At 47.4% G+C, this 26480-nt stretch overlaps 1 protein-coding gene and 1 long non-coding RNA gene across 3 annotated transcripts in view; one reads left to right on the top strand and one right to left on the bottom strand.

Annotated features, from left to right (window-relative positions):
- The window catches only part of OLFML2B (olfactomedin like 2B), a 41063-nt gene extending 24926 nt beyond the window's left edge, over positions 1-16137 (bottom strand). For both annotated transcript variants that reach the window (XM_033409761.2, XM_004282023.2), the window contains exons 1-3: positions 15865-16137; positions 13127-13390; positions 11036-11143 (exon numbers count right to left, since the gene is read on the bottom strand). In XM_033409761.2, the coding sequence (XP_033265652.2) occupies positions 11036-11143; positions 13127-13390; positions 15865-16038 (546 nt within the window). In that variant the 5' untranslated portion in view covers positions 16039-16137. The remainder of the gene's footprint in view (positions 1-11035; positions 11144-13126; positions 13391-15864) is intronic.
- Positions 16138-16681: 544 nt separating this feature from the next.
- Positions 16682-26136, top strand: LOC117197537 (uncharacterized). Its single transcript, XR_004478200.2, has 3 exons — positions 16682-16805; positions 21432-21605; positions 25206-26136. It is a non-coding gene; the product is annotated as an uncharacterized LOC117197537 (long non-coding RNA).
- Positions 26137-26480: the final 344 nt, after the last annotated feature.

Here is a 26480-nt window from a genome sequence, read left to right as displayed (position 1 = left end):
TGGGGTTCTTGTCCTGGGACGGAGGCAGGTGCGGTGGGAGGATAGCTGTGATGGGGGAGACAGGGTCCACACTGCAGAAAGAAGATGACCAACCATGTCAGGTTCTGTAAGTGCCCAACATGGGTTCAAAGGGATGGAGTGGACTAGAGGCGTGAGAGGCAGCACCCTGGAGAAGATGAAGCTGACTGGGATTTGAATCTTGGACAGCTGTCAACAGGCTTAGAGGTATCCTTTCTCCTCTAGTTATTCTTAGAGAAGTTTACCGCACTGAGATCTAACATTGTCCAGCGTTGGCCCCCATTCTAAGGTTCCCATGAGCATCTGAATTTTTAAATGTGATGTTCTCCTTTGAGCCCCGTTTATGAGGGTGACAGAGGAAGTAACCATGGAAGGATAGAAGATGCATTTACTTTTCATCTTTCTTTGACAGACAGACATGAGAAGTGCAGAAGCTCAGACATGCCGGGCACGGTCTGCAGCCTGGTAAGATGCTACTCGTGTCCCAGAGGGAAGCCACGGTGGCTCAGAGTTAGGGGGTGTGCAGGCAGATGGTGACACCCAGACACTGTGGCTCCAGTGGCCCTACGTGGGCTGCCCAAAGGAGCCCACGACGTGATCGTTATAACTAACCAGGCTCTAGACCACTGGCCATGCTATTCTTACAGCACTTCAGTGCACGCCAGATTTTGAGCACTGGAAAGGCTCAATGTGTCTGTGGGGCTAAGGCCAAGCCAACCTCTCTAAACTGCACAGAATCAACTATGAGAGCTGAAGCCCTTGAGAAGAGGTCTTGTTTCACGAATACCCGGAATAAGTGGTTTTACTGGGGGTGCAGTCATTCCTGATAAGTGTTATCAGGGTCAGCCAAATACAGTGGTTAAGAGCGTGGATTCTGGAGGAAACTGTCTGGTTTACATCTCAATGGTGCTACCGCTAGATCTGTTATCTCGGGCAAATTACTTAAGCTCCATGTGCTTCGTTTTGCCCATGTGTAAAATGGGGTTAATACTAGCACCTGCCCCATGGGTTGTTATGGGGATTAAATGAGTTAAACTATATGTGGAAGTGCATGGGACATACTAAGTGGTTGTTATTTTTCATAGACTGTTACAGCTGGAATGGACCCCAGAACTCAAGCCTAACCCTTCATTTCACAAATGAGGAAACTGAGGCCCAGAGTAAGGATGTGATTTTTCCCATGATCATTTTTAAAAGTGGCAGAACTGAATCCAGCACCCAGCCTCTCGGCCTCTGCTTCTTCAGTTCACTTGCTGGATCACTAAGAACACCAGGAGAGGTTCCTGGCACTCCGTCAGCTCTCAAGCAGCACTGAGCACATCACAGGGGCCAGTGAACACTGTCAGTTTGGTTTCAGGATATACAATAGGATAGGCCTATACAGAGAAATATAAAAATGTTGGATTCCCATAAATCCTTGCTACTCAAAGAGACCATCAGCACAGGCATCGCTCCGTCACTCAGGAGCTTGTTAAAATGCAGAAGCTCCGACCTGACCCAGACCCGCTGAATCAGAATCTGCATTTTAACAAGATGCCCAGGCAATCTGCATACACATTGAAGTTTGGGAAGCACGGTCTTAAATGTAGGAAGCTTGGGATAAAGCTAATGGAAAGGGGGCCCAAATGTGTGAGGAAGACTGTTTTACAGGAACCAGGTTCTTTCTGGGGCCGACAGGAAAAGTTCCTGGTGCCCGAGTGGGATTCAAGCATTTCTGTACGTCTTTAAGCACCCGCTAAGAGGTGCACCTGTGCATCTTCTCCTGTAACTCTCACATCCTGGGACAGGTAATGAAGCCCCAGAAGGTTCAGGGGTTCGATACAGTATTTCTTCATTGATGCACTCATGAGTTCAGCCCTGGGCACTGAGGGTAAGCCAGGCCAGCGAGGATCCTGTTCTGATGAAGACCACCCTCCATGAGGGGAAGTAAACAATAAATAAACAAGAAAACATCAACGAGTGAAAAGTGCAATGAAGGAAAGCAAGTCAGAGGGATGGGACAGATGCAGATGCTAGCTCATCGGCAAGATCGACAACACCTGTCTAAGGTGGAGGCTGAGGCATGTCCACAACTACTGCCCAGCCATGGCCCTAGGACCCCTCTCTGGGTGGACCCAATGGTTTGGCCTAAGTAGCCTAAAACAAGATCCCACCCAATTCCTGAACACCTCAAAAGAGTCAGCACTGGTCCTTGCACTCGCTGTGAGGCAAAGGGGCGACCCGACAGGTTTAGCCCCTGCCCTCCAGAGTTTGGTTTTTCTAGGTCCCTGGAAGGCTCCCCTCTCATCGATTTAGAAATGCTAGTACCCTTTCTGGTTTTAGTGAGGAGCTATTATTCTGAGTTTCCACAGAGGAGGGTTTGAGACAGGCCTGGCCCTGAGACCCCGGAGGAGCAATATTCTTTATTCCCCTCATGGGAACAGCAAAGCCCGCCAGCCATCTGAATAAACACCAGGCTGGTGGTGGCATCACCCCGTCGGCCTGCTGGGCCAAGCCAGCCGATGTCCCCCAGGGCGGCAGAGCAGCAACCACCTCTTCCTCAGGCGTGCTGGCCTTGCAGGGCTCCCCACTCCTCCCTGGGGCTCTGCATTCCTCACACCAAGGGCCTTTTGTGGGGTACATCTCAGGAGGCACCGGGGATGGTGCCCACACAAGACACTCTCGATCCTGCCCTGGGAGAAGGGTGAACTCCATGACCTCATGCCTCTGGCTCTTCCCCTCTGGGACAGCTGCAACTGTGACACTTACAGTGTGTGCAACTTGGCTTGTGCATGGCACTGGCAACGTGGTGGAGGAAGTGGGAGGGGTGCCTGTCGGCCAGGGGTGAGCACACCACGTGGTCCCTGCCAAGGATCCTGGTGCTATGAGGAGGGAAAGCAGGAGGGAAGAAGCACAGGTAGACAGAGGGCTGGCACAGTTGGCAGGATACGGCCAGTCAGGGCCATTAAAGATCTGGGAACTGTGTCACGGTCCTTGGGGTGGACAGAGCTCAGGAACTGAGAGGTATTCACAGAACAAGTGCCACGCGCTGGGGGCATGTAGTAGGGCATTGGAGGGTACCTACTGAGAGCAAGCCCGCATTGCCAGTTGGGCACAGGTGTCCTGTGCTGACCACAGTCAGATGCACAGGTGCCAGAGGGGAGGCAGTGTGCAAACTCGGTAAGTCCCTGGGAAAAGGGGAACTGGTGGAACTGAGGGTACAGCTGGCAGTCAGCACTGGGCAGCACAGTTGGTCAGAGGACAGCTTTAACGAGCCATATGGAGGGACAACACAAGCAGATGTGCAGACTGGTGCAATGGGCATGTGCAGAAAGGCTGTTCCACGGGCACAGACTGTGTCCTGACCTTGTCCAGCTATTGGACAAGTGTGTGCATGCCTGGGTGAGACCAGACGCAGCTTAAGCCAAAACTGCTGGGACCCGAGGGAAAGACAACCAGAGCGCAAAGCTCTATCAGCTCTCTGTGGTCTTGTTTTCCCAACCAGAACCAGGAACGAGGTGTGGTGGGCAAAGTGCTGGCTCTGGAGACCAGGTATGAAACCTACACCACAGTCACTACCTGGTTTTACGTAACTACGTAAGGCAAGTGATGGGAACTCTCCAGGCCCCATCAGTTAGAGGAGGAAGGAATAACGATACCTACCTCACCAGGCTTGGTTTGGAGAACGAATGAAGAGCTGTATGTGGCACAGCACACAAAACAGGGCTTGACACGTGTCGCCAAAGGTGGAGTGGGACGGACTCGTGGGATCTCAGTAGCAGATACACAGGTGGAAAAGGGGAGGGGAGCTAAGGTTTGGCGTGGCTGGGACAGGGAAGAAGGCAAGGACCCAGAGCTGGTGTGCTGTAAAGGGACTCCTGTAGAAGGAGACTAAGCAAGATTGCAGCTGAGCCAAACCATGGCCCCGAGTCATGCAGCAGGCATGTGCCCCCACTAGTAGACGGCTGGATGTGCACAAGGCTCAGAGGCAGACGGCAAGCCTGAGGACAGAGGGAGCACGCTTCCTTGCGGGAGTGAAGTGAGATAGTGTGCGAGTAATCAGACCTGGTGGGAGGGCTTGGAGTTCCCATAGTTCGCCCTGCCCTTCCCCCCTCAGAACCCTCCATGACACAACTAGGACCAGGTGGCCTGGGACAGACACCCTAGGCGACAGCTGTCTCCAGCCCCTATAAGACAGCTGGATGGGGAGAGCAGCTAGAAACAGCTGGTGCCGCAGCTGACAGGACAGGCAGGACACAGCACAACCCCTGACCACAGGGCAGGCCGGCCTGGCTGCAGGGGGCGGCCAGCTGACGTGTTCAATCACTCCCCCAACCTAACAGCTGTGGAGCATCTAGTCCACATCCACGTTGGGCTAAACTTTGGCAAACAAAGATGACTTAGACCCAGGTTGTCCTCAAGAAGTCCAGAGCCTGGAAGATCGTCAAACAAGTAAAGAGCAGGAAGCCCCCAGGCCTCTGATGATGAACCCCATCAGTACAACCACACGCTCCCTCACGGCCTGGCAGCTGCAAGCTATTCCCAGGCCAGCGGATGGAGGGCTGAGGCTCACACCTTACATCCCTTTAGCCAAGAAGAAAACCTTTCACGCCACAGTGACAGATTAGACTTGAAGTATATGTAAAACCCAGGAGAGGTTATATATTGACCTGAACCCATACTAAGATGTAAACTGAATTAAATAACGTTAGAGCTGAAATGTACCTTAGAAATATTATCTCCAACCCTTTCCCTTTTCACAGATGAGGACATTATGGTCAGACAGGGGGAGTGACACTCCTCTCCAAGGCTGCACTTGAGTAAGGAGGAGAGTGAAACGATTGACAGCAAACCCTTCTGTGAGTGCGGATTTGATCAGGAGAGAGAGTAAGCACTTGGGGTGTCTTGATGTGAGTGGAGGGAGGGCAGAGAGGAGAGGTTTGGAAAGAGACAGGTCCCCTAACCCATGGCCAGGCCTGCACAGACAAAAATTACATTTTCCTATTAGCTGGTAAAAAGATATATCCCCCAGAGTCAGGAATGATCCTTTGATCTTGCCTTCCAGACCAGAAACACAAAGGCCACCAAATCCTTATGTCTGGGGGAGAGGCCCTCAGTAGTGCTTGTGCCAGCACATTCTGGGGAGAGGGCCAGTTCTGGGTCTGGTAAATCCATTGTAGACTTTAAATCCCACTTGGACACAACAGTATCAGAAGAAAAAGCTTCAGATGACACACAAGGTTCCACAATGCCATCTGTACTCATGGATGGGGTTTGCAAACTACGGCGGGTAGGTGTGAGAGAAAAGGAGTCACACACACACTTGGGCAACAGAAATCACACTTTGGGAAGCTTGTAGGCATGCATCTATTTTAAGAGCCTGGGATATGCACCCACGTGTATACAAAGGCACATGTGTATACAGTCACATCCAAGTAATTATAAATGTTGCCAGTTGTACTGCAGCTAAGTGGAGATAGGGCATTTCTTCACAAAGATTTGCAATTTTTATGGGCATGACTTAATTCAACTAAAGCCTTGATGCTAGAATAAATTATTTTAACGACCTGGCCCTCTGTTTGTCTTTTTCTTTACTTGGATAATAAATCTACTCCTGGAAGCAGTACGTGGTACTAGGCCTGTACCTCTGCCTCTTGTCCTGCTGTCATCAGAATCCACTTTTTGGCCTGGGCAGCCTACAAGTCTTTGTGTCTCTGGGTTCATTCAGCGCTCAGAGCAAAAGTCTTCTGAGCTGAATCTGTGCCAACGACAGGTCTACATGTAATGAATAGGGTCTGCCTTTGCCTTTGGAAGCTACAGATTTTCCTTCTAGACTTCTAGTTCCTATCTCTCCTGGCACCTATATTCTGTGCCTACACCCACCCCAGCTCCAATACATACCGGGCCTTCCTGCATCCCTTTTCCTTTCCCAGCCACTTTCAGAAGAGTGTCAGCCTGGATCTACCACATAGAAGGTTCTTGGACCACTGACTACCTTGGATGTTACTTCTACTTGGACAAGTTCTACAGGAATGCCCATGCGGTTTCAGGACTCCACCAGGGGAACAGGAAAGCGGTTTGGGGGGTTAAGTTTGTGGCACACAGTGAAAGGGTCCCACTGAGATACATGCTCCAAATTGATAAAAATTAGAAAGTCTGCGAATACCAAGTTTCGGTAAGAATGTGTGTGGAGCGTTCACACCCTGCTGGAGGCAACATGAACTCGTACTACCACGTGGGAGAACAGCCTGGCAATACAGTCGCCCCTTGGTCTCTGCAGGCGATGAGTTCCAGGACTCCCCACAGATACCAGAATCCACTCAAGTCCTCTATATAGAATGGTGTAGGATTTGCATAAAACCTGAAGACACCCTCCTGTATACTTTAAATCATCTCTAGATGACCTATGATACCTAATACAATGGAAATGTTATGTAAATAGTTGCAGGCATATAGCAAATTCAAGTTGTGCTTTTTGGTGCTTTCTGGAACTTGGGGGGGAATATTTTCGATCCCCCCAAAATTTCTGTGGTTGAACCGAATTGTAGGCATGCATCTATTTCAAGAGCCTGGGACATACACCCACACATATACAAAGGCACATGTGTACACAGTCACATCCAAGTAATTATAAACGTTGAATTCCATGTGAACTCAAACTGGTTGAATCCACAGATGAGAAAACATGTGGCTGTGCAAGGTCGGCTGTATCTCCTAAAGTTGCCGATAAGCATAACTAATAGCCCAGTAGTTCCATTCCTACTTACATATCACAGAGAAGTGTACGCACGTATGGGATGTGCATATAGAGGGATGCCCCTGGGGTTACTATGAATTACAAAACTAAAAATAACCCCCATCTCCGCCATCAGTGGAACAGATCTCACACTAGAATACTACACAGGAATAAAAATGAATGAACTACAAGCCAAAAAATGACATAGGTGAGTATTAAAAACATTAAGTTGAGTGGAAGAAGCCCAACGTGCACACACATAGACACACACTTCTGTAGGATTCTACATATTTAAAGTTCAAAAACAGACAAAACTGTTGTGTTTAGGGATGCATCCTTAGGTGATGAAACTGCAAAGAAAAGCAAGAAGATGATTAACATAAAGCCAGGATAGAGGTTCCCTTCAGGGGGGTATGTGAGTGGGAGAAGACATGTGGGGGGCTTTTGGGGTGTTTCTTGAGCTGGGTGCTGGTTACATGGGTATTTGCTTTATGATAACTTGCTAAGCCGTACATTCATTGTTTACGCACTTTTCTATACATGTGTTATTTTTCACAATTTAAAACAGAAGCTCAACCAAAATCACTCCACCAACAAGAGCTTCCAGAGCTGATTTTACCAAGGGGTGAGATTCTCAACAGTTCAGATTCCATTTCTCTCTCCTTTCTTCCTCTTTCATCTACAAATGGAGTTTCCATTCTTACAACCTCCTACATAGCTGAGGTGAATGTATACACATGTGCGTGCCTACTTCTTCTGCCAAGTACTGATCTTACTCTGGGCAAAATGTCCCTCCAATTTGACCCTTTTGTCTGGTCTGACCTCCAAAGAGCTCTCTTTGGGATTCAAGAATATTCAAAGACCAGGAGCAGAGTTTCACTCCCATTCCTCCTGCAGAGCCAGGCTGGAGAAGGAGTGTTTTTTCCATTTACCCAACATTCTGCCTTTTCACTGCATGCAGACTGCAGACAGTCAGCCAGCAAGAGCAAGGAGACGAGTGGCTGGACTTGAAGCTGAGAGACATTGCTCTGGTCTGTGGGCCCAGGGCCCAGACCCATCTGTATCTGTTGTCACACCAAAGCACCCCGTCATCTTGGGGTGCCTGTGTGGGGAAACTTTCACTGGATGGGACCTTCTCTAAATTAACTTTAATCCTATTAACAGGATTTATGGGGTATGGCCATGGTTCTGCCTAGAAATTCCCTTGGAAGAGCTATTGCTGTAAGTTCTGGTTAGGAAAAACTGATGCTCCCAGGGCGGCCAGCAATGATTTGAAGAAACTTATGAGGTTGATTAGAAAGGGCTCTGAGGAACCAGGAACCAGAAGGCCTGAGCTCCAGCCTATACTTCACTAGCACTGGGACTGAAGGAAAGTCATCTCATTTCCTTGGGTCTCAAATCCTGTCCAGCTCACAGGAACGAATAAGCGAAATGTATATGGGATGCTTTAAAACCACAAATGCTATACAAATACAAGGGATGATGATGATGATGATTATAAAGGTCCAGTTTTTGCTACTAATCACTCCACAGTTTTGAAAAAGAGGTGGCTCTCATCGATATAACTAAGGTTGGTTTGGGCAAAAACCCAGTGACTGTATGACTGCACAGAAGATACATCCTGCTGGGTAGTGGCACTGCACCAAATTCATCCACACTCCTTCCCTTTGCCAGCAGGGAGGGCTCAGCTGCTAGACGAGGCTGGAAACATTATAGGCCTTGAACAGAGCTCAGCCCACTGGCCTTCTCAGAGGCTGAGTGCCTGACCTTGGCCTCGTGAACACTGTGTTCTACCCCCAGAGCTATCCTTCCCAGGCTGTGTTCTCCAGACAGAATGAAAAACACGTGGCTGCCAACGTCAGGTAAAGGCAGAAGAGGTGGCTGTCACCCCTGTTCCTGTAGAAAATCAATCTTTTTTTCTTTTTTTTTAAAGGGGCATTGCACATTTGGATGGTTCTAGGGGCCAAGAGAAAGACAGGCACTTTCCAACTTTGAAGGTCCAATGGGATCTTGGTTTAATTCCTTTTGAACCCATCTGAAAGGATCAGAAGGTGGTTTTAAATAGCAGAAAGAATCCCAAGCCCACGTGAAGTCCATTGGTAGTAGGATGGTGTTGACCATTCCGAATCCCATCATTCCAGCTGTCAACGTCAGGAAAGGAGAGACCCGAGATGCCAAGTGGCCTGATTCTCTTAGGGAGCCCCCCCAGGAAGACTGGGGTGATAAGAGTGGACTGCCATGATCCCGTTGGCCACCTTGATCTGCCTACAAGCTTGGGCTCCAATGTCCTGACCCCGCTCATTAGACCTCGTAACTGACATGACTGTGGACCTACCAACCCTCCCAGAGCAAATGGCCATGTTCAGAAAACACTTCATCCCAGCACCGGGGGAGCTAAGGCTAAGGGTGGGTTGAGAAGGATCTGGTGTTCACTTTCTGGGAACATTTTTAGGAGTGTAGGGAGTGTGCTGAAATCAATCCTTGAAACCACAGCGTTTCATCAGCCTTGTCTCAGTTCTCTTGGCATAGCAACAGAGGGACAGTTGCCCGCACTCACTCCTTGGTCATAACCTGAGTGCTTTGTTTTATTTAGCATTTCAAAGTGTTTCCAAAATGAGTAGCTCAACTTTTATCTCCTCAGCAATCGTACAAAGTAGGTAGGGGACCTTTCCCACTTCACAGATGGAGAAAGTGAGATATGGCTGCTTGCAAACAAAGAGTAATTCACTCTGTCTTGACTCCTAGTACAGCAAGTTCCCTTTCTGCCACACTAAAGATCCTTACTTTTTTCTCATCCTACCTACGAATCACCCATCAGGGAACCTCAGCTCCTCCATGAGAGACCCACAAAAGCCCACTTTTTCAGGAGGAATATATTAATATGTTTATTAAATTTACCTCTTTTTTTTTTTTTTTTTTTGGCGGTACGCAGGCCTCTCACTGTTGTGGCCTCTCCCCTTGCGGAGCACAGGCTCCAGATGCGCAGGCTCAGTGGCCATGGCTCAGGGGCCCAGCCGCTCCGCGGCATGTGGGATCTTCCCGGACCGGGGCACGAACCCGTGTCCCCTGCATCGGCAGGCAGACTCTCAACCACTGCGCCACCAGGGAAGTCCTAAATTTACCTCTTATATTAACATTCTAACATAGAGAACAAACGTATGGACACCAAGGGGGAAGGGGAGCGGGTGGGATGAATTGGGAGACGGGGATTGACATATATACACTTTTGATACTATGTATAATGTAGGTAACTAATGAGAACCTACTGTATGGCACAGGGAACTCTACTCAATGCTCTGTGGTGACCTAAATGGGAAGGAAGTCCAAAAAAGAGGGGATGTATGTATACGTATAGCTGATTCACTTTGCTGTACAGTAGGAACTAACACAACATTGTAAGGCAACTATACTCCAATAAAAAATGTTTAAAAAAATTCTAAAAATTAAATAGTTTTCTACTTGAAGCAGCAGCTCTTTGAGTCACTGTTTCAAGTATCCATTCCAGAACTGGATGCCAGTCGAAGAAACATCCATAAGCTTCTTACCAATCAGGCTGAATGATGATCGTTCTTTTTCTGATAACTAAATGACTTCTTATTTCTATGTGAAAGCATTACAGCAACAGAACAATGTCAACATGATTGTTTATAATGACTTTTATCTCCCATCATCGTATCACACACCAGCTGAAAACCATAGCTCCAGCTATGCATCTCTCTAGAACTCAGTCATACAAATGAGGTATCTCTGTCTATGAAAATTAAATGACTAGTCTATTCTTCCTGTGGCTGAATGTTTTGCAATAAGGAATATTATTTATTAGTAATCATTTTTATGTCTTCTTTCTCTAAAATGGATTTGAGATGGAGTACCCCCCCAACACACACACACAGAGGCATGTACCAAAACAATTTTTTAAAAGAGAAATTAACAAACATATACCCAGAAGAGACATGACTCCATCTTAAAACTGGAAGTAAGATGCTTATGGCACCTTTACATTTTATTTAACTCTGAGTTCCCTGGAAGTCAAGGGGAAAATAGATATACATTGGTTATATGGTTCTTATCTATGAAAAATGAAGGTATTTACATTTATATTTCACTATTTCTCTTTGTCACCCACAATTTGGCATGATTTTGCATGAGTGTTTTATGTTTTGTGTATATTTTTTTCTTTCTAAAGAATAATGGGTTAAACACAGCCAGGGTACATGCTCTCTGAAGAAAAGTGTATGGTAAGTTTGATACACTTTGGGGCCTGATCAAGAGAAAGATATGGAAACCCAGACTCTTCCTTACCTCCTCTAGTTTGTCCACTCTCCCCACCAGTTTGGTGGTAACCGAATGCAGTTTCAGGAGATCCAGGCCATAGAAAGCTCCTTCCAGCATGTCTATGATGGTGGAGAGCTATGAAACAAAGGCAGGCGTTAGTCCAAGGCTGGGGCAGACAGGTCCAGAGGGAGATGTTTCCTTTTAGATCTCCATGTTGGAGGCTGGACAGGGAAGCCACTAGCCAGAAGTTGAGAGGTGGCCCTCAGAAACCAGCACTTGTGTGGGTGGGCACATAAGCAGACCCAATGGTGTAGGTGTACTCTGTCTATTGGAATACGCGGGTAAGAAAATGGGAGAATCCTACAAGAACAAGTCAACTGAGGTCTGGACAGCTTCGCCAAACTGTTTATACTTCTTTTACTAAGTCCACCAGTTGCATGCATGTCTGTCTTTCATACTAGACTGTGAGCTCCTTGGAAGTAGTGCTACGTCATCTTCATCTTTGATTACCCATGATACCTAGTACAGTACTTGGCCCACAACAAGTGATCTGAAACACTCACATGCATTGTCTGCTGAAATCCCTGGAAGACACCAACAAGCTTTTCCTTAGCACTAAAAGCAAAACTGCCCCTGGGGTAAAAGAGACCCAGTGGCCCATCTTTGAGGCGGCAAGTTGTCATAGGGTACCCAGCTCTCTCAGTTTTTTCAACACTGTCCTTCCTGCCAGTACAGGGCCACTGGGAGGAAGGTGGCTGAGGCGCTGGTGACATCCAGGGCATGCAAAGTGCAGGTTAAGGAAGCAGATGAGAGATGCTGAAACTGAGCCTCCCTGCCAAGGACTATCCCTGAAGAGTTTGTTGGACACTATTGTGCAATCTCTGCTCCTCCAATAGCAGCTTTTCTATTAGATGAAGAATTCAACGTATGAAATGCTAATGTTTAGAAGATCTCCTTCCTCCCCCTCAGAGGAAGATAGCTGAATCCTGGGTAAAGGCCAAGGGAGGGTAGCTGATTAATATGTACTGTGATGATTTTCTGATTCCTAAAATTTTGCGTACTGTTGTTTCAGAATCCCCCAAGAATCCAGTCCTATAACTGGGTAACTGTGCCTTTGGTTCAGAGATTGTTTCACGGCAGAGCTGTAGTTCTGAGTGATGTGGCTGAATCCTGGGACACTCATCTTATTGGTAAACCCTACTCTGCTTAAAGGAATATCAATGATGACCAGTTACCAAGTGTGTACCAGCTGCCAGCACAGTGGTAGCACTTTACGTGGTCATTCATTAATGGAACTAGTGTCTACTGAGCCTCAACTATATGTCAGGTATTGTGCCAAGTACTCAATAGCTGTCATCTCATCGATTCTCAAAACGACCCCCAAAGGTAGATGTTATTCTTCCTACTTTTTAACTCAGGAGACTGAGGTCAGATCAGGTGAGTAACTTGAGTAGCATCACACAGCAAGCAGTAGCAGAGCACGGATTTGAACCCAAGTCTGACTCCAAGCCAAGCTCGTCCCATGACCCCACGCTGCAGATGAAGAGGGGAGGACAGGATGAGATGAAGCCCTCAGCTGACCCACTGGGCCGCCCCAGGTAGGGCCTGAGCTTCCCCATCCTGTGGACCAGAATTACAGGACTGAAGTTTGATGAGCGGACCTAGAGCAGGCCCCAGGCCTCTTCTTCTCTGGGTCACCCAGCCCTTGCAATGAGGACTAAAGGCTCACTTCTCTCTGTGTGTCTGGTGTGTCTTTGGGGTGCCTCCTGTGCTGACAGCAAATCGTGGCAGTAACTCTCCTGGAGAAGAATGCTGAGCTCTTTCGGCCGGCTGGGTCTGGCAGCTGCTCCCAGGCCCAGCCTCCTTGGCTCCGTGAGAGAGGCGGGCACGCTTTGCTCTAGGCATCTCCCTCAGACGTTAGAGTGGCAAATGACCAGTTGGTCAGATCATCAGCTTTGGGTCCACACGCAACACTCTCAGGCCAGGGTCTGACCTCCTTTAAAGGCTAAAACAGGGCCCACTTACTCAAAGGCCTACAATCCCCAGCAACAGCCTTGCCAGACGCATGGGTCCCTAAGGCACCCTCTCACCCAGGCATCAACCCACACCAGGTCCTACCTTCAAGTCCCGGCTGTCTGCCTCCCGAAGCTTCTGGAGCCTGAAGTCTCCCTCACAGGGATTGAGGGCGGATGGCGGTGCAACACAGGCACACTTGCAGGATGAGCCTGAGGTGATGGTTTCCACAGTGTAGAAGTCTTCCTTCCTGGAGGTCCCCTCGTTGACCCTTTGGCAGGCGTCTCGGCCCAGGGGTCGCACTACACACTTGCACTGACAGTCCGAGCCCTCAGACACGGCCTTAACTTTGTCATAGTCTCCGAGCAACTAGACAAAGAGAGAGAGAACAGGTTGAGGGTGTGCAAACACAGGCATCACTTAGGGTCCTGAAGAAGGCTCTCCGTTCACTTTGTCAGGTGTCCTGCTAGCCAGAGACCTCAGACAGCTCTGATGTGGAGTTGGAAAGGTCATCGCAACACAATTTGCTGACTCTAGCATTTCCTGGGAGGCACTCAGAGTTCAGCTCTCTTTGTTTATCTTGGAAAGCTGTGCATTTCTCAGGGGGCCTTAGCCTTTCATCATTTAAAGGAAAAAAACAAATGAGCCCTATCATCCTTCCGGTAGTCCTTGCCTTAGCTAGAATCCAGATTTAGATTTAAAAAGGAAAGGAGAAGGGATTGATGGAGGGATTGGAAAACTGACATTCCAATTTCAAGACTACTGGCTTCTGTCCTCCTTCATTCATTCACCATTTATTGAGTGCCACCTTGGGACTGAGCTAGGTGCTGTGAGAGGTAAAGCAATGGGCCAGACAGAGAGACTGCTCTCAAGGAGCTTACAGTGCAGGAGATATAGAAATAACAGTCACACCAATTAGGGAGTGTTAAGGCCCCCTGAAGTGGGAGTGCAACGGGAGCTCAAACAGAGGGCCACAGAGAGTGTCTCTAGCCGGGCACCAGGGAAGACTTCTTGGAGGAAATGGCATCTGATCTGGTCTCAAAGGATGGGTTAGATTTGGAGAAAAGAAACTGGGAGGAGAGAGACAGATCCAAACGTCAGTAAGGTTTACTCAGCCCAAGGGTTCATACGGATCCTAGAATAGCTTCTGCACCCAAACCCCAAGACAAAGCCAGGAGAGCGAACTGGCAGCACTTGCGGCTTCTACAGCGCTAAACATTTCCTTCTGAGTGCTTGCCCCCGCCGGCCTCCCCAGGCAGGAAAACACATAACAGCAGGCTTTCTGGAACCACGATCTTAGGCACTTGCTGGGGAAAAGGCTCCTCCCCAGCTCCTCTCCAAGACATCCTACATCCCTGAAGTTAGGGCTCCCTTTGTGGGCACGGAGAAGGGTTCCCTTCATTTGACTAATGACCCTGTCAGGCAAGCTTTGAGCTTGTTGGAGTGGATATGTTCCTGGGATGCTGTCGGAGGGGGGAAGAAGTCTCGTTATGTTTTTTTTACAAGGGTTGGGTTTCTGCTAATACTAATATTTGTTTTAGGACTGTTGTCAAATGCAGAATGGACCAGTGGAAGAAGGAGCTGTGTAGTTCAGGGTGACTTAATTGGCCAGTCTTTATGTGCTGAGAGTAAATCGTAGCTGTCTGCTCTCTGAGACTCTGCCTAGATTCCTACATATCCGTGCTCTGAGATCTTGGGTGGATTCCTTCCTATCAGGAGGCTCCGGTTTCAGGAAGGCTTTTGTTGATGGTCCTCCAGAGCCCCAATGTGAAGGATTTATATGTCTTTTCGATTTGGGGGTCAGTGTGAGGTTATGGGTGAGTACAGGGCATGCATTAGCATAATTATTAAAGGAAGGGTGAGAAGACTAGTGCTTGATAAATGCCAAGTGTTTCTACAGAAAGGAGCCAAGGACCCCAGTCCCAAGGCTTAGCGGAGGTACGGCAGCACTATAGGAACCCTTTCTCAGCCATCCCTCATCCTTAGGATTATGACGACACCCACCACACAATCATCATGCAGGCTCTGGAAAGCATGAAATAAACACTCTAGAGAGAACTGTCTTTTACAAGATCTGAGTTGGGACAACCGTGAGATTGTCAGAAGACCTGGCTCTACCCATCTCTAGGACCCTTTACTCTTCTAAGCCTTATGGTCCTTAACTATAGAATGGGAATAAGGATTGTGCGGGGATCGAGTCAAATAAACCAAGTGAAAGTACTTCATAAAAGGATACGTTACAGATCCTGTCCCTATCAGCTGTCACTCCCTCCCCTCCCCACTAGCGTCTGCCGGACCTGACTGGATCTGCATTTCCATTTCACCTTCTCAATATGGGGGGGACTTACCATCAGTCCCTCTGTTTGGGGGTCATCTCATATTCCTCACACTTGTTGCTGTTCTGTTCTCTCCCTGAGTGTCTCACTCCGAGCAATGAAATATCTCCCCATGGGTTACGCCATCTGCCTCCTGTCCAGCATGCCCGCCTGTTTTCACATTCCAATTCTGACAACCAGCCACACAGACAAGAGGTGGCCACACTTTCTACACCCCTTCAACCAAAAGGTTTTGATTTTTTTTTTTTCTTCTTCTCAGGGAGTTGTGTGGTGTCTTCCCTTCCTTCTCCTCTCCTTTCTCCTGATTCTGTAACTTTGAAAGACCCTATGATTTTGAGAGGAGGACCCATGTCCATTTGCTTAAGAAAATATTCTGATAAAGGAAAAGTGCCCTCCCCTTTGGTAATGGAGGGAGAAAGGCTGCTTCCGAACGCTTCAGCAAGGACCATCTTAAGGCTCTTGCCACTACCCAGGGCAAGAGGGGGGAGCATGGGACTCGCAGCCTACCTGAGATAAAACGTTCTCCTGGTTGTCCGCTTCGTTTTGCAGAGTCTCGTCCTCCGTGGGCGCCACCGTCTGCACATCTGGGGGCTCGGTCGTCCCAGTCGGGGGAGTGCTGTACCCCCAGCCCAGAGCCATAACCAGAGCGAAGCAGAGAGCTAGCCGCAAAGACTTGGCCATGAGGGACGCGACAAGAGGGAGCTCGGCCCCTTCGGAGAATGGCTGGGGTCCGGTGGGGTGGAGGGGGGGTGTCTCGGCAAGGACTAAGGCGAGAGGGTGTCTGGCTGGAGCCCGAGAGTGGCTGCTCACAGCGCCTTCCAAAGCTGGGTGCGGCTGAGCGGGGCGGGAAGATGCTCCCTAGAGACCCTGGTCATCTCCTTTCCAACGCGATCAGCCCCGACCGTCCGCCCCGGTAGAGAGTGGGGCGCAGGCTAGGAGGAGGTGACGGGGAAGGTGGAGGTGGTAAGGCTCGCCGAGCGCGCCGTCCTCTGGAGAGGGCTCAGGTGGAAGGAAGGGGTCCTGGCAGAGGCGGGCGGGGCGGGGCGCGCGGGGGCGGGCGGCTGGGAGCCTGGGGGCGCAAGGGGACCCGGTGGGGGTGTGGGGCGGGCAGCTGCGAGGGCTGCTGGGCGACTGCGCCGCGAAGCGCTGGCGCGGAGGGAGGGCGGAGCCTCTATTGTGCCGGGCAGCGGGGATGCAGCAAGTTACGGCGCGGAGGAGGAGGACCGGGTAGCGCCCGGGGCTCCGGCGGAGGGGTTCCTGGCCGACCCCGCCCCCGCCTCGACCTCAGCTGCTGCGCACGCCCTCCGCGGGGGGGTGATGTCGCCCCTTTCCTTCATCTGACCGAAAATGATAAAGGGAGAGCAATCACCCCGAGCGGGATCCCTGAAATTTGGAGATCTCTTGTGCCCATTCTCGCGGAGAGGAGCGAGTTTCCTCTGGGATGGAAGGTAGGCAGCGAGAACTCTCTCCAAGCACGAGCAAGTATGGATGGATCCTCAGCATCCTCCTTTTATTGCATCTGGAGGAGAGATGGAACATTTACTGTTGGACGTTTCTTTTCCCTGACTTGACTTTGGGAAAGATATTTGGCAGCTTTGAACTTAGCGCCATCGGTAGTTTGCTTGCCTGCGGCAGCTTTAGAACCTGGCAATACCTCCAACCAGAGGATAGCTTTTTTTAACATCTTTATTGGATTATAATTGCTTTACAATGGTGTGTTAGTTTCTGCTTTGTAACAAAGTGAATCAGCTATACATATACATATATACCCATTACTCCTCTCTCTTGCGTCTCCCTCCCACCCTCCCTATCCCACCCCTCTAGGTGGTCACAAAGCTCCAAGCTGATCTTCCTGTGCTATGCAGCTGCGTCCCACTAGCTACCTATTTTACATTTGGTAGTGTATGTAAGTCCATGCCACTCTCTCACTTCGTCCCAGCTTACCCTTCCTCCTCCCTGTGTCCTCAAGTGCATTCTCTACGTCTGTGTCTTTATTCCTGTCCTGCTCCTAGGTTCTTCAGAACCTTTTTTTTTCCCTAAAGATTCCATATATATGTGTTAGCATACAGTGTTTTTTTCTTTCTGACTTACTTCACTGTGTATGACAGACTCTAGGTCCATCCACCTCACTACAAATAGCTCAATTTCGTTTCTTTTTATGGCTGAGTAACATTCCATTGTATGTATATGCCACATCTTCTTTATCCATTCATCTGTCAGTGGACAGTTAGGTTGCTTCCATGTCCTGGCTATTGTAAATAGAGCTGCAATGAACATTGTGGTACATGACTCTTTTTGAATTATGGTTTTCTCAGGGTATATGCCCAGTAGTGGGATTGCTGGGTCGTTTGGTAGTTCTATTTTTAGTTTTTAAAGGAACCTGCAGGGCTTCCTTGGTGGCGCAGTGGTTGAGAGTCCATCTGCCAATGCAGGGGACACGGGTTCATGCCCCGGTCCGGGAAGATCCCACGTGCCGCGGAGCGGCTGGGCCTGTGAGCCATGGCCGCTGAGCCTGCGCGTCTGGAGCCTGTGCTCCGCAACGGGAGAGGCCACAACAGTGAGAGGCCCGCGTACCACAAAAAAAAAAAAAAAAAAAAAGGAACCTCCATATTGTTCTCCATAGTGGCTGTATCAATTTACATTCCCACCAACAGTGCAAGAGGGTTCCCTTTTCTTCACACCCTCTCCAGCATTTATTGTTTCTAGATTTTTTGATGATGGCCATTCTGACTGGTGTGAGATGATATCTCATTGTAGTTTTGATTTGCATTTCTCTAATGATTAATGATGTTGAGCATCCTTTCATGTGTTTGTTGGCAAACTGTATATCTTCTTTGGAAAATGTCTATTTAGGTCTTCTGCCCATTTTTGGATTGGGTTGTTTGTTTTTTTGTTATTGAGCTGCATAAGCTGCTTGTAAATTTTGAGGATTAATCCTTTGTCAGTTGCTTCATTTGCAAATATTTTCTCCCATTCTGAGGGTTGTCTTTTGGTCTTGTTTATGGTTTCCTCTGCTGTGCAAAAGCTTTGAAGTTTCATTAGGTCCCACTTGTTTATTTTTGTTTTTATTTCCATTTTTCTAGGAGGTGGGTCAAAAAGGATCTTGCTGTGATTTATGTCATAGAGTGTTCTGCCTATGTTTTCCTCTAAGAGTTTGATAGTGTCTGGCCTTACAGTTAGGTCTTTAATCCATTCTGAGTTTATTTTTGTGTATGGTGTTAGGGAGTGTTCTAATCTCATTCTTTCATATGTAACTGTCCAGTTTTCCCAGTACCACTTATTGAAGAGTCTGTCTTTTCTCCATTGTATATTCTTGCCTCCTTTATAAAAAATAAGGTGACCATATGTGCGTGGGTTTATCTCTGGGCTTTCTATCCTGTTCCATTGATCTATATTTCTGTTTTTGTGCCAGTACCATACTGTCTTGATTACTGTAGCTTTGTAGTATAGTCTGAAGTCAGGGAGCCTGATTCCTCCAGCTCCGTTTTTCTTTCTCAAGGTTGCTTTGGTTACTCGGGGTCTTTTGTGTTTCCATACAAATTGTGAAATTTTTTCTAGTTCTGTGAAAAATGCCATTGGTAGTTTGATAGGGATTGCATTGAATCTGTAGATTGCTTTGGATAGTAGAGTCATTTTCACAATGTTGATTCTTCCAATCCAAGAACATGGTATATCTCTCCATCTGTTTGTGTCATCTTTAATTTCTTTCATCAGTGTCTTATAGTTTTCTGCATACAGGTCTTTTAACGCCTTATGTAGGTTTATTCCTAGGTATTTTTTCTTTTTGTTGCAGTGGTAAATGGGAGTGTTTCCTTAATTTCACTTTCAGATTTTTCATCATTACTGAATAGGAATGCAAGAGATTTCTGTGCATTTATTTTGTCTCCTGCTACTTTACCAAATTCATTGATTAGCTCCAGTAGTTTTCTGGTAGCATCTTTAGGATTCTCTATGTATAGTATCATGTCATCTGCAAACAGTGACAGCTTTACGTCTTCATTTCCGATTTGGATTCCTTTTATTTCTTTTTCTTCCCTGATTGCTGTGGCTAAAACTTCCAAAACTATGTTGAATAAGAGTGGTGAGAGTGGACAACTTTGTGTTGTTCCTGATCTTACAGGAAATGGTTTCAGTTTTTCACCATTGAGAATGATGTTGGCTGTGGGTTTGTCATATATGGCCTTTATTATGTGGAGGTAAGTTCCCTCTATGCCTACTTTTTGGATGGTTTTTTATCATAAATGGGTGTTGAATTTTTTCAAAAGCTTTTTCTGCATCTATTGAAATGATCATATGGTTTTTCTCCTTCAATTTGTTAATATGGTTTATCACATTGATTGATTTGTGTATATTGAAGAATCCTTGCATTCCTGGGATAAACCCCACTTGATCATGGTATGTGATCCGTTTAATGTGCTGTTGGATTCTGTTTACTAATATTTTGTTGAGGATTTTTACATCTATATTCATCAGTGATATTGGCCTGTCGTTTTCTTCCTTTGTGACATCGTTGTCTGATTTTGGTGTCATGGTGATGGTGGCCTCGTAGAATGAGTTTGGAAGTGTTTGAGAAGGAGAGGTGTTAGCTCTTCTCTAAATGTTTGAAAGAATTCTCCTGTGAAGCCATCTGGTCCTGGGCTTTTGTTTGTTGGAAGATTTTTAATCACAGTCTCAATTTCAGTGCTTGTGATTGGTCTCTTTATATTTTCTATTTCTTCCTGGTTCAGTCTTGAAACGTTGTGCTTTTCTAAGAATTTTTCCATTCTTCCAGGTTGTCCATTTTATTGGCATATAGTGGCAGGTGGATTCTTAACCACTGCACCATCAGGGAAGTCCCCCACTTTCTTCACCTTTTTTTTTAAAAATTATTTTATTTATTTATTTTGGCTGCATTGGGTCTTCATTGCTGCGTGCGGGCTTTCTCTAGTTGCAGCGAGCGTTGGCTACTCTTCGTTGCGGTGCACAGGCTTCTCATTGTGGTGGCCTCCCTTTGTTGCGGAGCATGGGCTCTAGGCACGTGGGCTTCAGTAGTTGTGGCATGCAGGCTCAGTAGTTGTGGCGCACAGGCTTAGCTGCTCTGTGGCATGTGGGATCCTCCTAGACCAGGGCTCGAACCCATGTCCCCTGCATTGGCAGGCGGATTCTTTTTTTTTTTTTTTTTTTTTTGCTGTACGCGGGCCTCTCACTGCTGTGGCCTCTCCCGCTGCGGAGCACAGGCTCTGGACGCGCAGGATCAGCGGCCATGGCTCACGGGCCCAGCCGCTCCGCGGCATGTGGGATCCTCCCAGACCGGGGCACGAACCCGTGTACCCTGCATCGGCAGGCGGACTCTCAACCACTGCGCCACCAGGGAAGCCCGGCAGGCGGATTCTTAACCACTGTGCCACCAGGGAAGTCCCTTCTTCACCTTTTATTTCCTTTTTATTCACCTGTTTCTCAGACCACGTGACCTTCTAGACCTTCTATTATTCTGCTTATTTTTTTCTCTAGAAAGGCTCCAGTTTGAGTAGCTGTTAGAGCATATTGAAACTATTTCTTCCCTTTTTCTGGGCACTGTTGTTTTATTAATACAGCCAAAGATTGCCTTTGTTTTTCTGGCAGTTACATCACACCAATGATTCACATTGATTTAGTTTTTAAATGTAGTTTTTTCCTCTTCTTTTTTCTTTTACATGAATTTTATACCTGTTTTCTCCATCTTGTGCTCTCCAGCGATGTTGTTGTTTTTGTTTTAACCCAAATTCCAGGCTTTACATTTTTTTCCCGTTGAATATTATGATGGTTTTGGCCCATCTTTTCATTCTGTTGAAATCTTGCTGTTTTTGCTTTTGTCCCAGTTTGGGATCATTTCCAAATTCAATAAGCCTAGTTTCTGTCTTAATGCAAATCAGTAATTTAAAAAAGTCATATTCATTCATATTCTAGAGCCCTACCCATAATACGAAAAATCTTTCTTTATTGATATTAACTTTTTTGCTGATTGCTCCGGCAGTCAGAGGCATCGGTGCTTAGGCCACGTGTTTTCATCATGTCTAAAAGCATTTTCCGACAGACTTTTGTCACCTACCTTTTAGAAATCCAGATATACTGTGGCATTCCTCCCACCTGCCAGTCTGATAACCTGATCTGAAGATCCTGAGATGAGCTCGGTTCGGCTTTAGAGCATCCAAGTTGACGTAAGCTCCGTGCAGTCTTTGCTGAGTGCCTACAGGTCTCACTTCACTTGATCCTCAGCGTATTCATGCAAAGTAAGTACTGCTCTCCCTGTTTGCAGAGGAAGTCATTGAGGCACCAAGACAATGAGCTGTATGATGACCACTCTGTACTGAGTGCTCACTGTGTGCACGCGTCATCTGATGTTCAAAAAAAAAAACCCCTGAGCTAGGTAGTATCACCCCCTTTTACAAATGAGGAAACAGCCTCAAAGAGGGGCATACGTACTGTGGAAATGTTCAAAGAACAGGGTCCCAGAAAGCCCTGAGCATGCCACTTCAGCAACCTGAGACCCAGGACCTTTATAGGTTTTGGCCAGCTGGCAGGTTGCCGGGCTCTGGGGATTCCTCAGCTGCTGTATCCACCAGGCCTCCCCAGCCAAGTTTCCTTCTGGCAAGAGCATCTGTTTTCCAGTTTACCTGGGAGCCTCCGGACTTTGCTCTGAAATGCCCGTCTGTTGAAAACCAAGGCTTCATTTGCCAGGTGGGGCTGGGGTGGCTAGAAATGACCTGCCACCTTAGTGTGTAATTTAGAAAAGGCACCTGCCCCACAGCCTCAGAATCAAAGAGTAGGGCAGAATCCCACGAGCACCATCATTCTGCCGTCTCCCTTCCCCGGCTCACTGCAGGGTGGGAGCCCTGCCAGGGAACTGTCATAAAATGCTGGAAAGGGATGATGGAAAGCCTGGCCGAGAATGAAGTCTTTTTTCCCCTGTTCACTCTGCTTTGCTGCTTTCTCAGCTTCTTATTTTGCCTTTGATCTTCCAGGTTTTCTCCCTTTTTAAAATTCAGTGTAACTCATTTATTGAATGTATATTATGGGCCGGGTGCTCTATGGCCTGCTGAGCACAAAAGATGAAGAAGACAAAACCTCTGCCTTTATGAGCTCATGTTATAAAGATTACATGTAATCCTGGGGAGGCATACAAAAGGCTTTTTTTCCCTCTGAAGGTATTTTAGTAAAAACAAAGTTGTTCATAACTGCAAGCGAGGTAGGCAGTGAGAAGCCATTAAAAGATTTGGGCTAGGAGAATGGCCATAGTCAGATCTGCAGATTACATGAATCACTCATGTGGTGAAGAGTAGAAAGCAGAGAGAAAGGCAATACAACAACTATACTTCTCTTGTTTGCAGACCACCTGGCCTCCTGGGTTGTCTCTGCCCAAGCCAGAGTCCTGTGCTGGATGGGTCATTGCTCTGACTCAGAGGGAAGCTCCCCTGTCTTCTATGACTTGTGCTGGCCCAAGGAGGGATAGGTAGGCAGAGGCCCTTTGCCTTCGCAAGGAATTTTCCATGGCTCCTACATGGCAGAACTCCGAGAGATACAATTCCCATCATAGCTTACGTGAGTGGAGCCCCCTAAAATTCTGCAGGCACAACCGGCAACCACCCAACACTGTCCTGGGGCAGGCCAGGAACACTGCATACAGCCTGTGGCTTCTACACACCATGATCTCTCTCTCTCTCTTCCCTACCCCTCTCTCTTCCTTCACTGCCTCTCCCTCTCTCCTGGTTCCAGGAGACCTCCATGCTTAAAAGCAGAGAGCAGCACACTGGCACAGATTACGTGCTATCCTGTGGTGTGCTTTTTCAGGGCATTCACATGCCTTCCCTGCCTTTTCATAGATGTCTGATGTCCCTTTAATAAGTTCTGCCTTCAGTGATGAGTCTTTACACATGAATACTTCTGGTAGAGGCAATGCATTGCCTTAAATCTATACCAGGGAATAAATAACTGATAACAGATTTTGCTAGGGAAGAAGCCATGGGAAAACACTGCAAAGTCAGAAGGATGCATTATGGGACAATGCCAGAGAGGAGAATGTGGAGAAAGGAAAGGCCTGGTCCGTGCTTTACCACCTAGCCTAGAAATGAGGTGTAAGGACTCATTCTTGATTATTAAAGGTGCACAGAAGCTGGTTCAGTAAAGACTGGGAGACAGCACTCCAGGCAGAAGCCTAGAGATGGTAAAGCTGTGGTGAATTACTGGGAAATGCAAGCAAAGCTGGAGCACGGGGGTTACAACAGACAGAAGAGAAGGGGACGTAGCATGGAGGTCCAGAGGTGAGAATGGTGGGCAGATCACCCCAGGCCTGTGTACTGTGCTGGGAGTTTGGATTTTGAGCCAAAGGCTGTGGGAGGGAGACCCCAAAATTGCTGTAAGCAAGGGAGTGAAATAATAAAACTGGAGCTCTGGTAGATGGTCCTGGCAGTAGAATGGGTTAGAGGGTCAGACTAAAGGAGGGAGACCTGTTTGGAGGCTGTTGTTGAAATCCAGGTATGAGATGGGAAGGCTCTGATGAAGGTAGTGGCAAAGAGAGAAAGGGGTGGCTAGGAGATTCAGAAAGAGGTAGAAATAAGAGGACTCGGTGACTCTCTAGATATGGGGGACAGGGTAGGGTGAAAGTATTAAGAACTCTTGGTTGTAAGTAATAAAGCAATTTTATACAGATTAATCAAAGAAAAGGGGTGAGGAAGGGGACTTTATTATAAGGATATAGGATTGTCTCACAGAACCCAAGGGCTCCAGTGTCACTGGGGTCATTAAGGACTTCTCCACACAAAAGACATAAGGTGTCCAGGTCATAGTTACATGAAGAGAGTGTGAGGCTTTCTCCTTCTCAGGCCCAATTCCAGATGCCCTGGGAAGGGACTCTGGTGCAACATGCATCAGGTGCCCCGTCCTGAACTGATCACCTAAGGTGTGTGTGCAGGGGGTCAGGTCACTGTGTAGAAGTGGGAAGAAGGGCAGGTCCCAGGGAGGGACTAATAGACCAGGCAAATAGACAGGTACCCACTGTATTCTAGCCCATGGCTGGCTGGCTCTCTGTCTCCCCTCTGCTTCCAAGATGCACTTACTTAACATAAATTAATCATCTTAGAGAAAAGCAAAAATGTATCCCCAGAGGAGACAAGCCAAATTAGTATCTAGGAATGACAACTCTTCTATGTGTCCACATCTCCAGGTGATACCTTTTCCAGCATGGCTTGAATCTAGTCCAGATGTGACTTCTCACCATCCTACAGCCCCCAGATCCAATGATAAATTTAAGCTGGTATATGTGTGCACAGTAGCTCTCAGCTCAGTGTAGACATTTCACTTGGTAGATTAGCCACTGAAAATGGTAATCCATACATTTGCTTTTGAGGATACTCCCTTCTGTTCACTGGGGTGCATGAACGTCATTTAATTTTAGCCGTGTCAGGCAGCCTGGAGCCGTGCAGGAGCCTGGGCTTCAGGTCAGACAGACGGTCTGTGGAATCCAGGATTTACCACACTTACTGTGGACTTTGGGAAAGTCACTTCACCTCTGTGAGCCTCGGTCTCCTCATTCTAACCTGGGAGTCACGTAAGCATCCTCTACTGCTTACTATGCACTCACCACGTGTTCCTTGTTTGACCCGGGCAGGAATGAACTCCAGCCCCAATTCTAAGGCTAAAAATCATGGGGACTATCAAGGTCACAGAAGGCTTACTGAAAGGGTAAGTCTTGGATTTGGCATCGAGAGGAAAGCCAGACACTGATACAAAGGTGAAGGTTTGCTTGTAAGCAGGAGAGATGATTCTAGTCTGAGCTTTGTGGGGGCTTTAGAACCACAGACCTGGGCTCAAATCTTGGTTTTTTTTTTGTACAGAATGTTCACAGCAGCTTTATTTACAATAGCTGAAGACTGAAAATGACCCATATTTCATCAACAAGGAACTTCCTGGTGGCGCAGTGGTTAAGAATCTGCCTGCCAATGCAGGGGACAGGGGTTTGAGCCCTGGTCCGGGAAGATCCCACATGCCCCGGAGCAACTAAGCCCGTGCACAACTACTGAGCCTGTGCTCTAGAGCCCAAGAGCCGCAACTACTGAACCTGCGTGCCACAGTTACTGAAGCCTGCGCACCTAGAGCCTGTGCTCTGCACCAAGAAGCCTGTGCACCACAACAAAGAGTAGCCCTTACTCGCCACAGCTAGAGAAAGCCCACGTGCGGCAATGAAGACTCAGTGCAGCCAAAAATAAATAAATTAATTAAAAAAAATAAAGGATATGGGTTTAAAAAAAGAAAAGAAAAGAAAAGAAAATGGATAGACACACTGTGGTACATCCATACAGCGTAATACCACTCTCCTGAGTAGTATACAAATTCTGTGAAACATGCTACCCATCCAGGTACCAACATGGATAAACCTCAAAAACTTTATGCTGAGCTAAAGAAACCAAACACAGCAAACAGTACATGCTGTTGGATTCCACTCATATAAAGTTCTAAAACAGACCAAAGTAACGTGGTAGAAATCAGAACAGTGGTTGCCCCTGAGGGTGGAAGGTATTGACTAGGAAGGGGCATGAGGGAACTTTCTGAGATGTTGGAAATATTCTGCTGGGCTCAAATCTTAATCCTGCCACCTATCTGGCGGGTGATCTCGGGCAAGTTTTTGTCTTCTGAGCCTTAGTTTTCTAACACTGCTAGATCGTTGTGGAGATTACAGATGTAAAAATAGGTCTGACTCATAGCTTGCCACATTCACAAAGATTTGTTGAATGTCTAATGAATGATAAAATAATAACCATTTATTAAAAGGGGATATTATTACTCCTGTCTCTGACTCACTATGTGAACTTAGAACTCTCTCTGTGCCTCAGTTTACTTCTCTGAAAAAGTAAACTATCGTTTTGGATTCTTTGTTCCTTCCATTTGGTGATTATGACTTACGTAAACAAATTTTTCCCTTTTCTGGGTTTGCTTCATTCCAGGGACTAAACTTTAACAAGGTAACTTTCTGAAGTCTGAGCAATTCCTGAGGTGTTTGGAGCCAGCTGCCAGCCCCTTGCTTTTGTTGGCAGGGCAGCCCAGGTATATCTGGCAGCTGTAGCTGCCCAGGGAGATGCTACCTCCAACGGGGAAATAGGGATGGGGGTGGA

Source organism: Orcinus orca, chromosome 1, assembly GCF_937001465.1.
Source record: "Orcinus orca chromosome 1, mOrcOrc1.1, whole genome shotgun sequence".
Taxonomy (NCBI): Eukaryota; Metazoa; Chordata; class Mammalia; order Artiodactyla; family Delphinidae; genus Orcinus; species Orcinus orca.
Note: the sequence above shows the minus strand (reverse complement) of the source record. Positions and strands in the feature narration are given on the sequence as shown.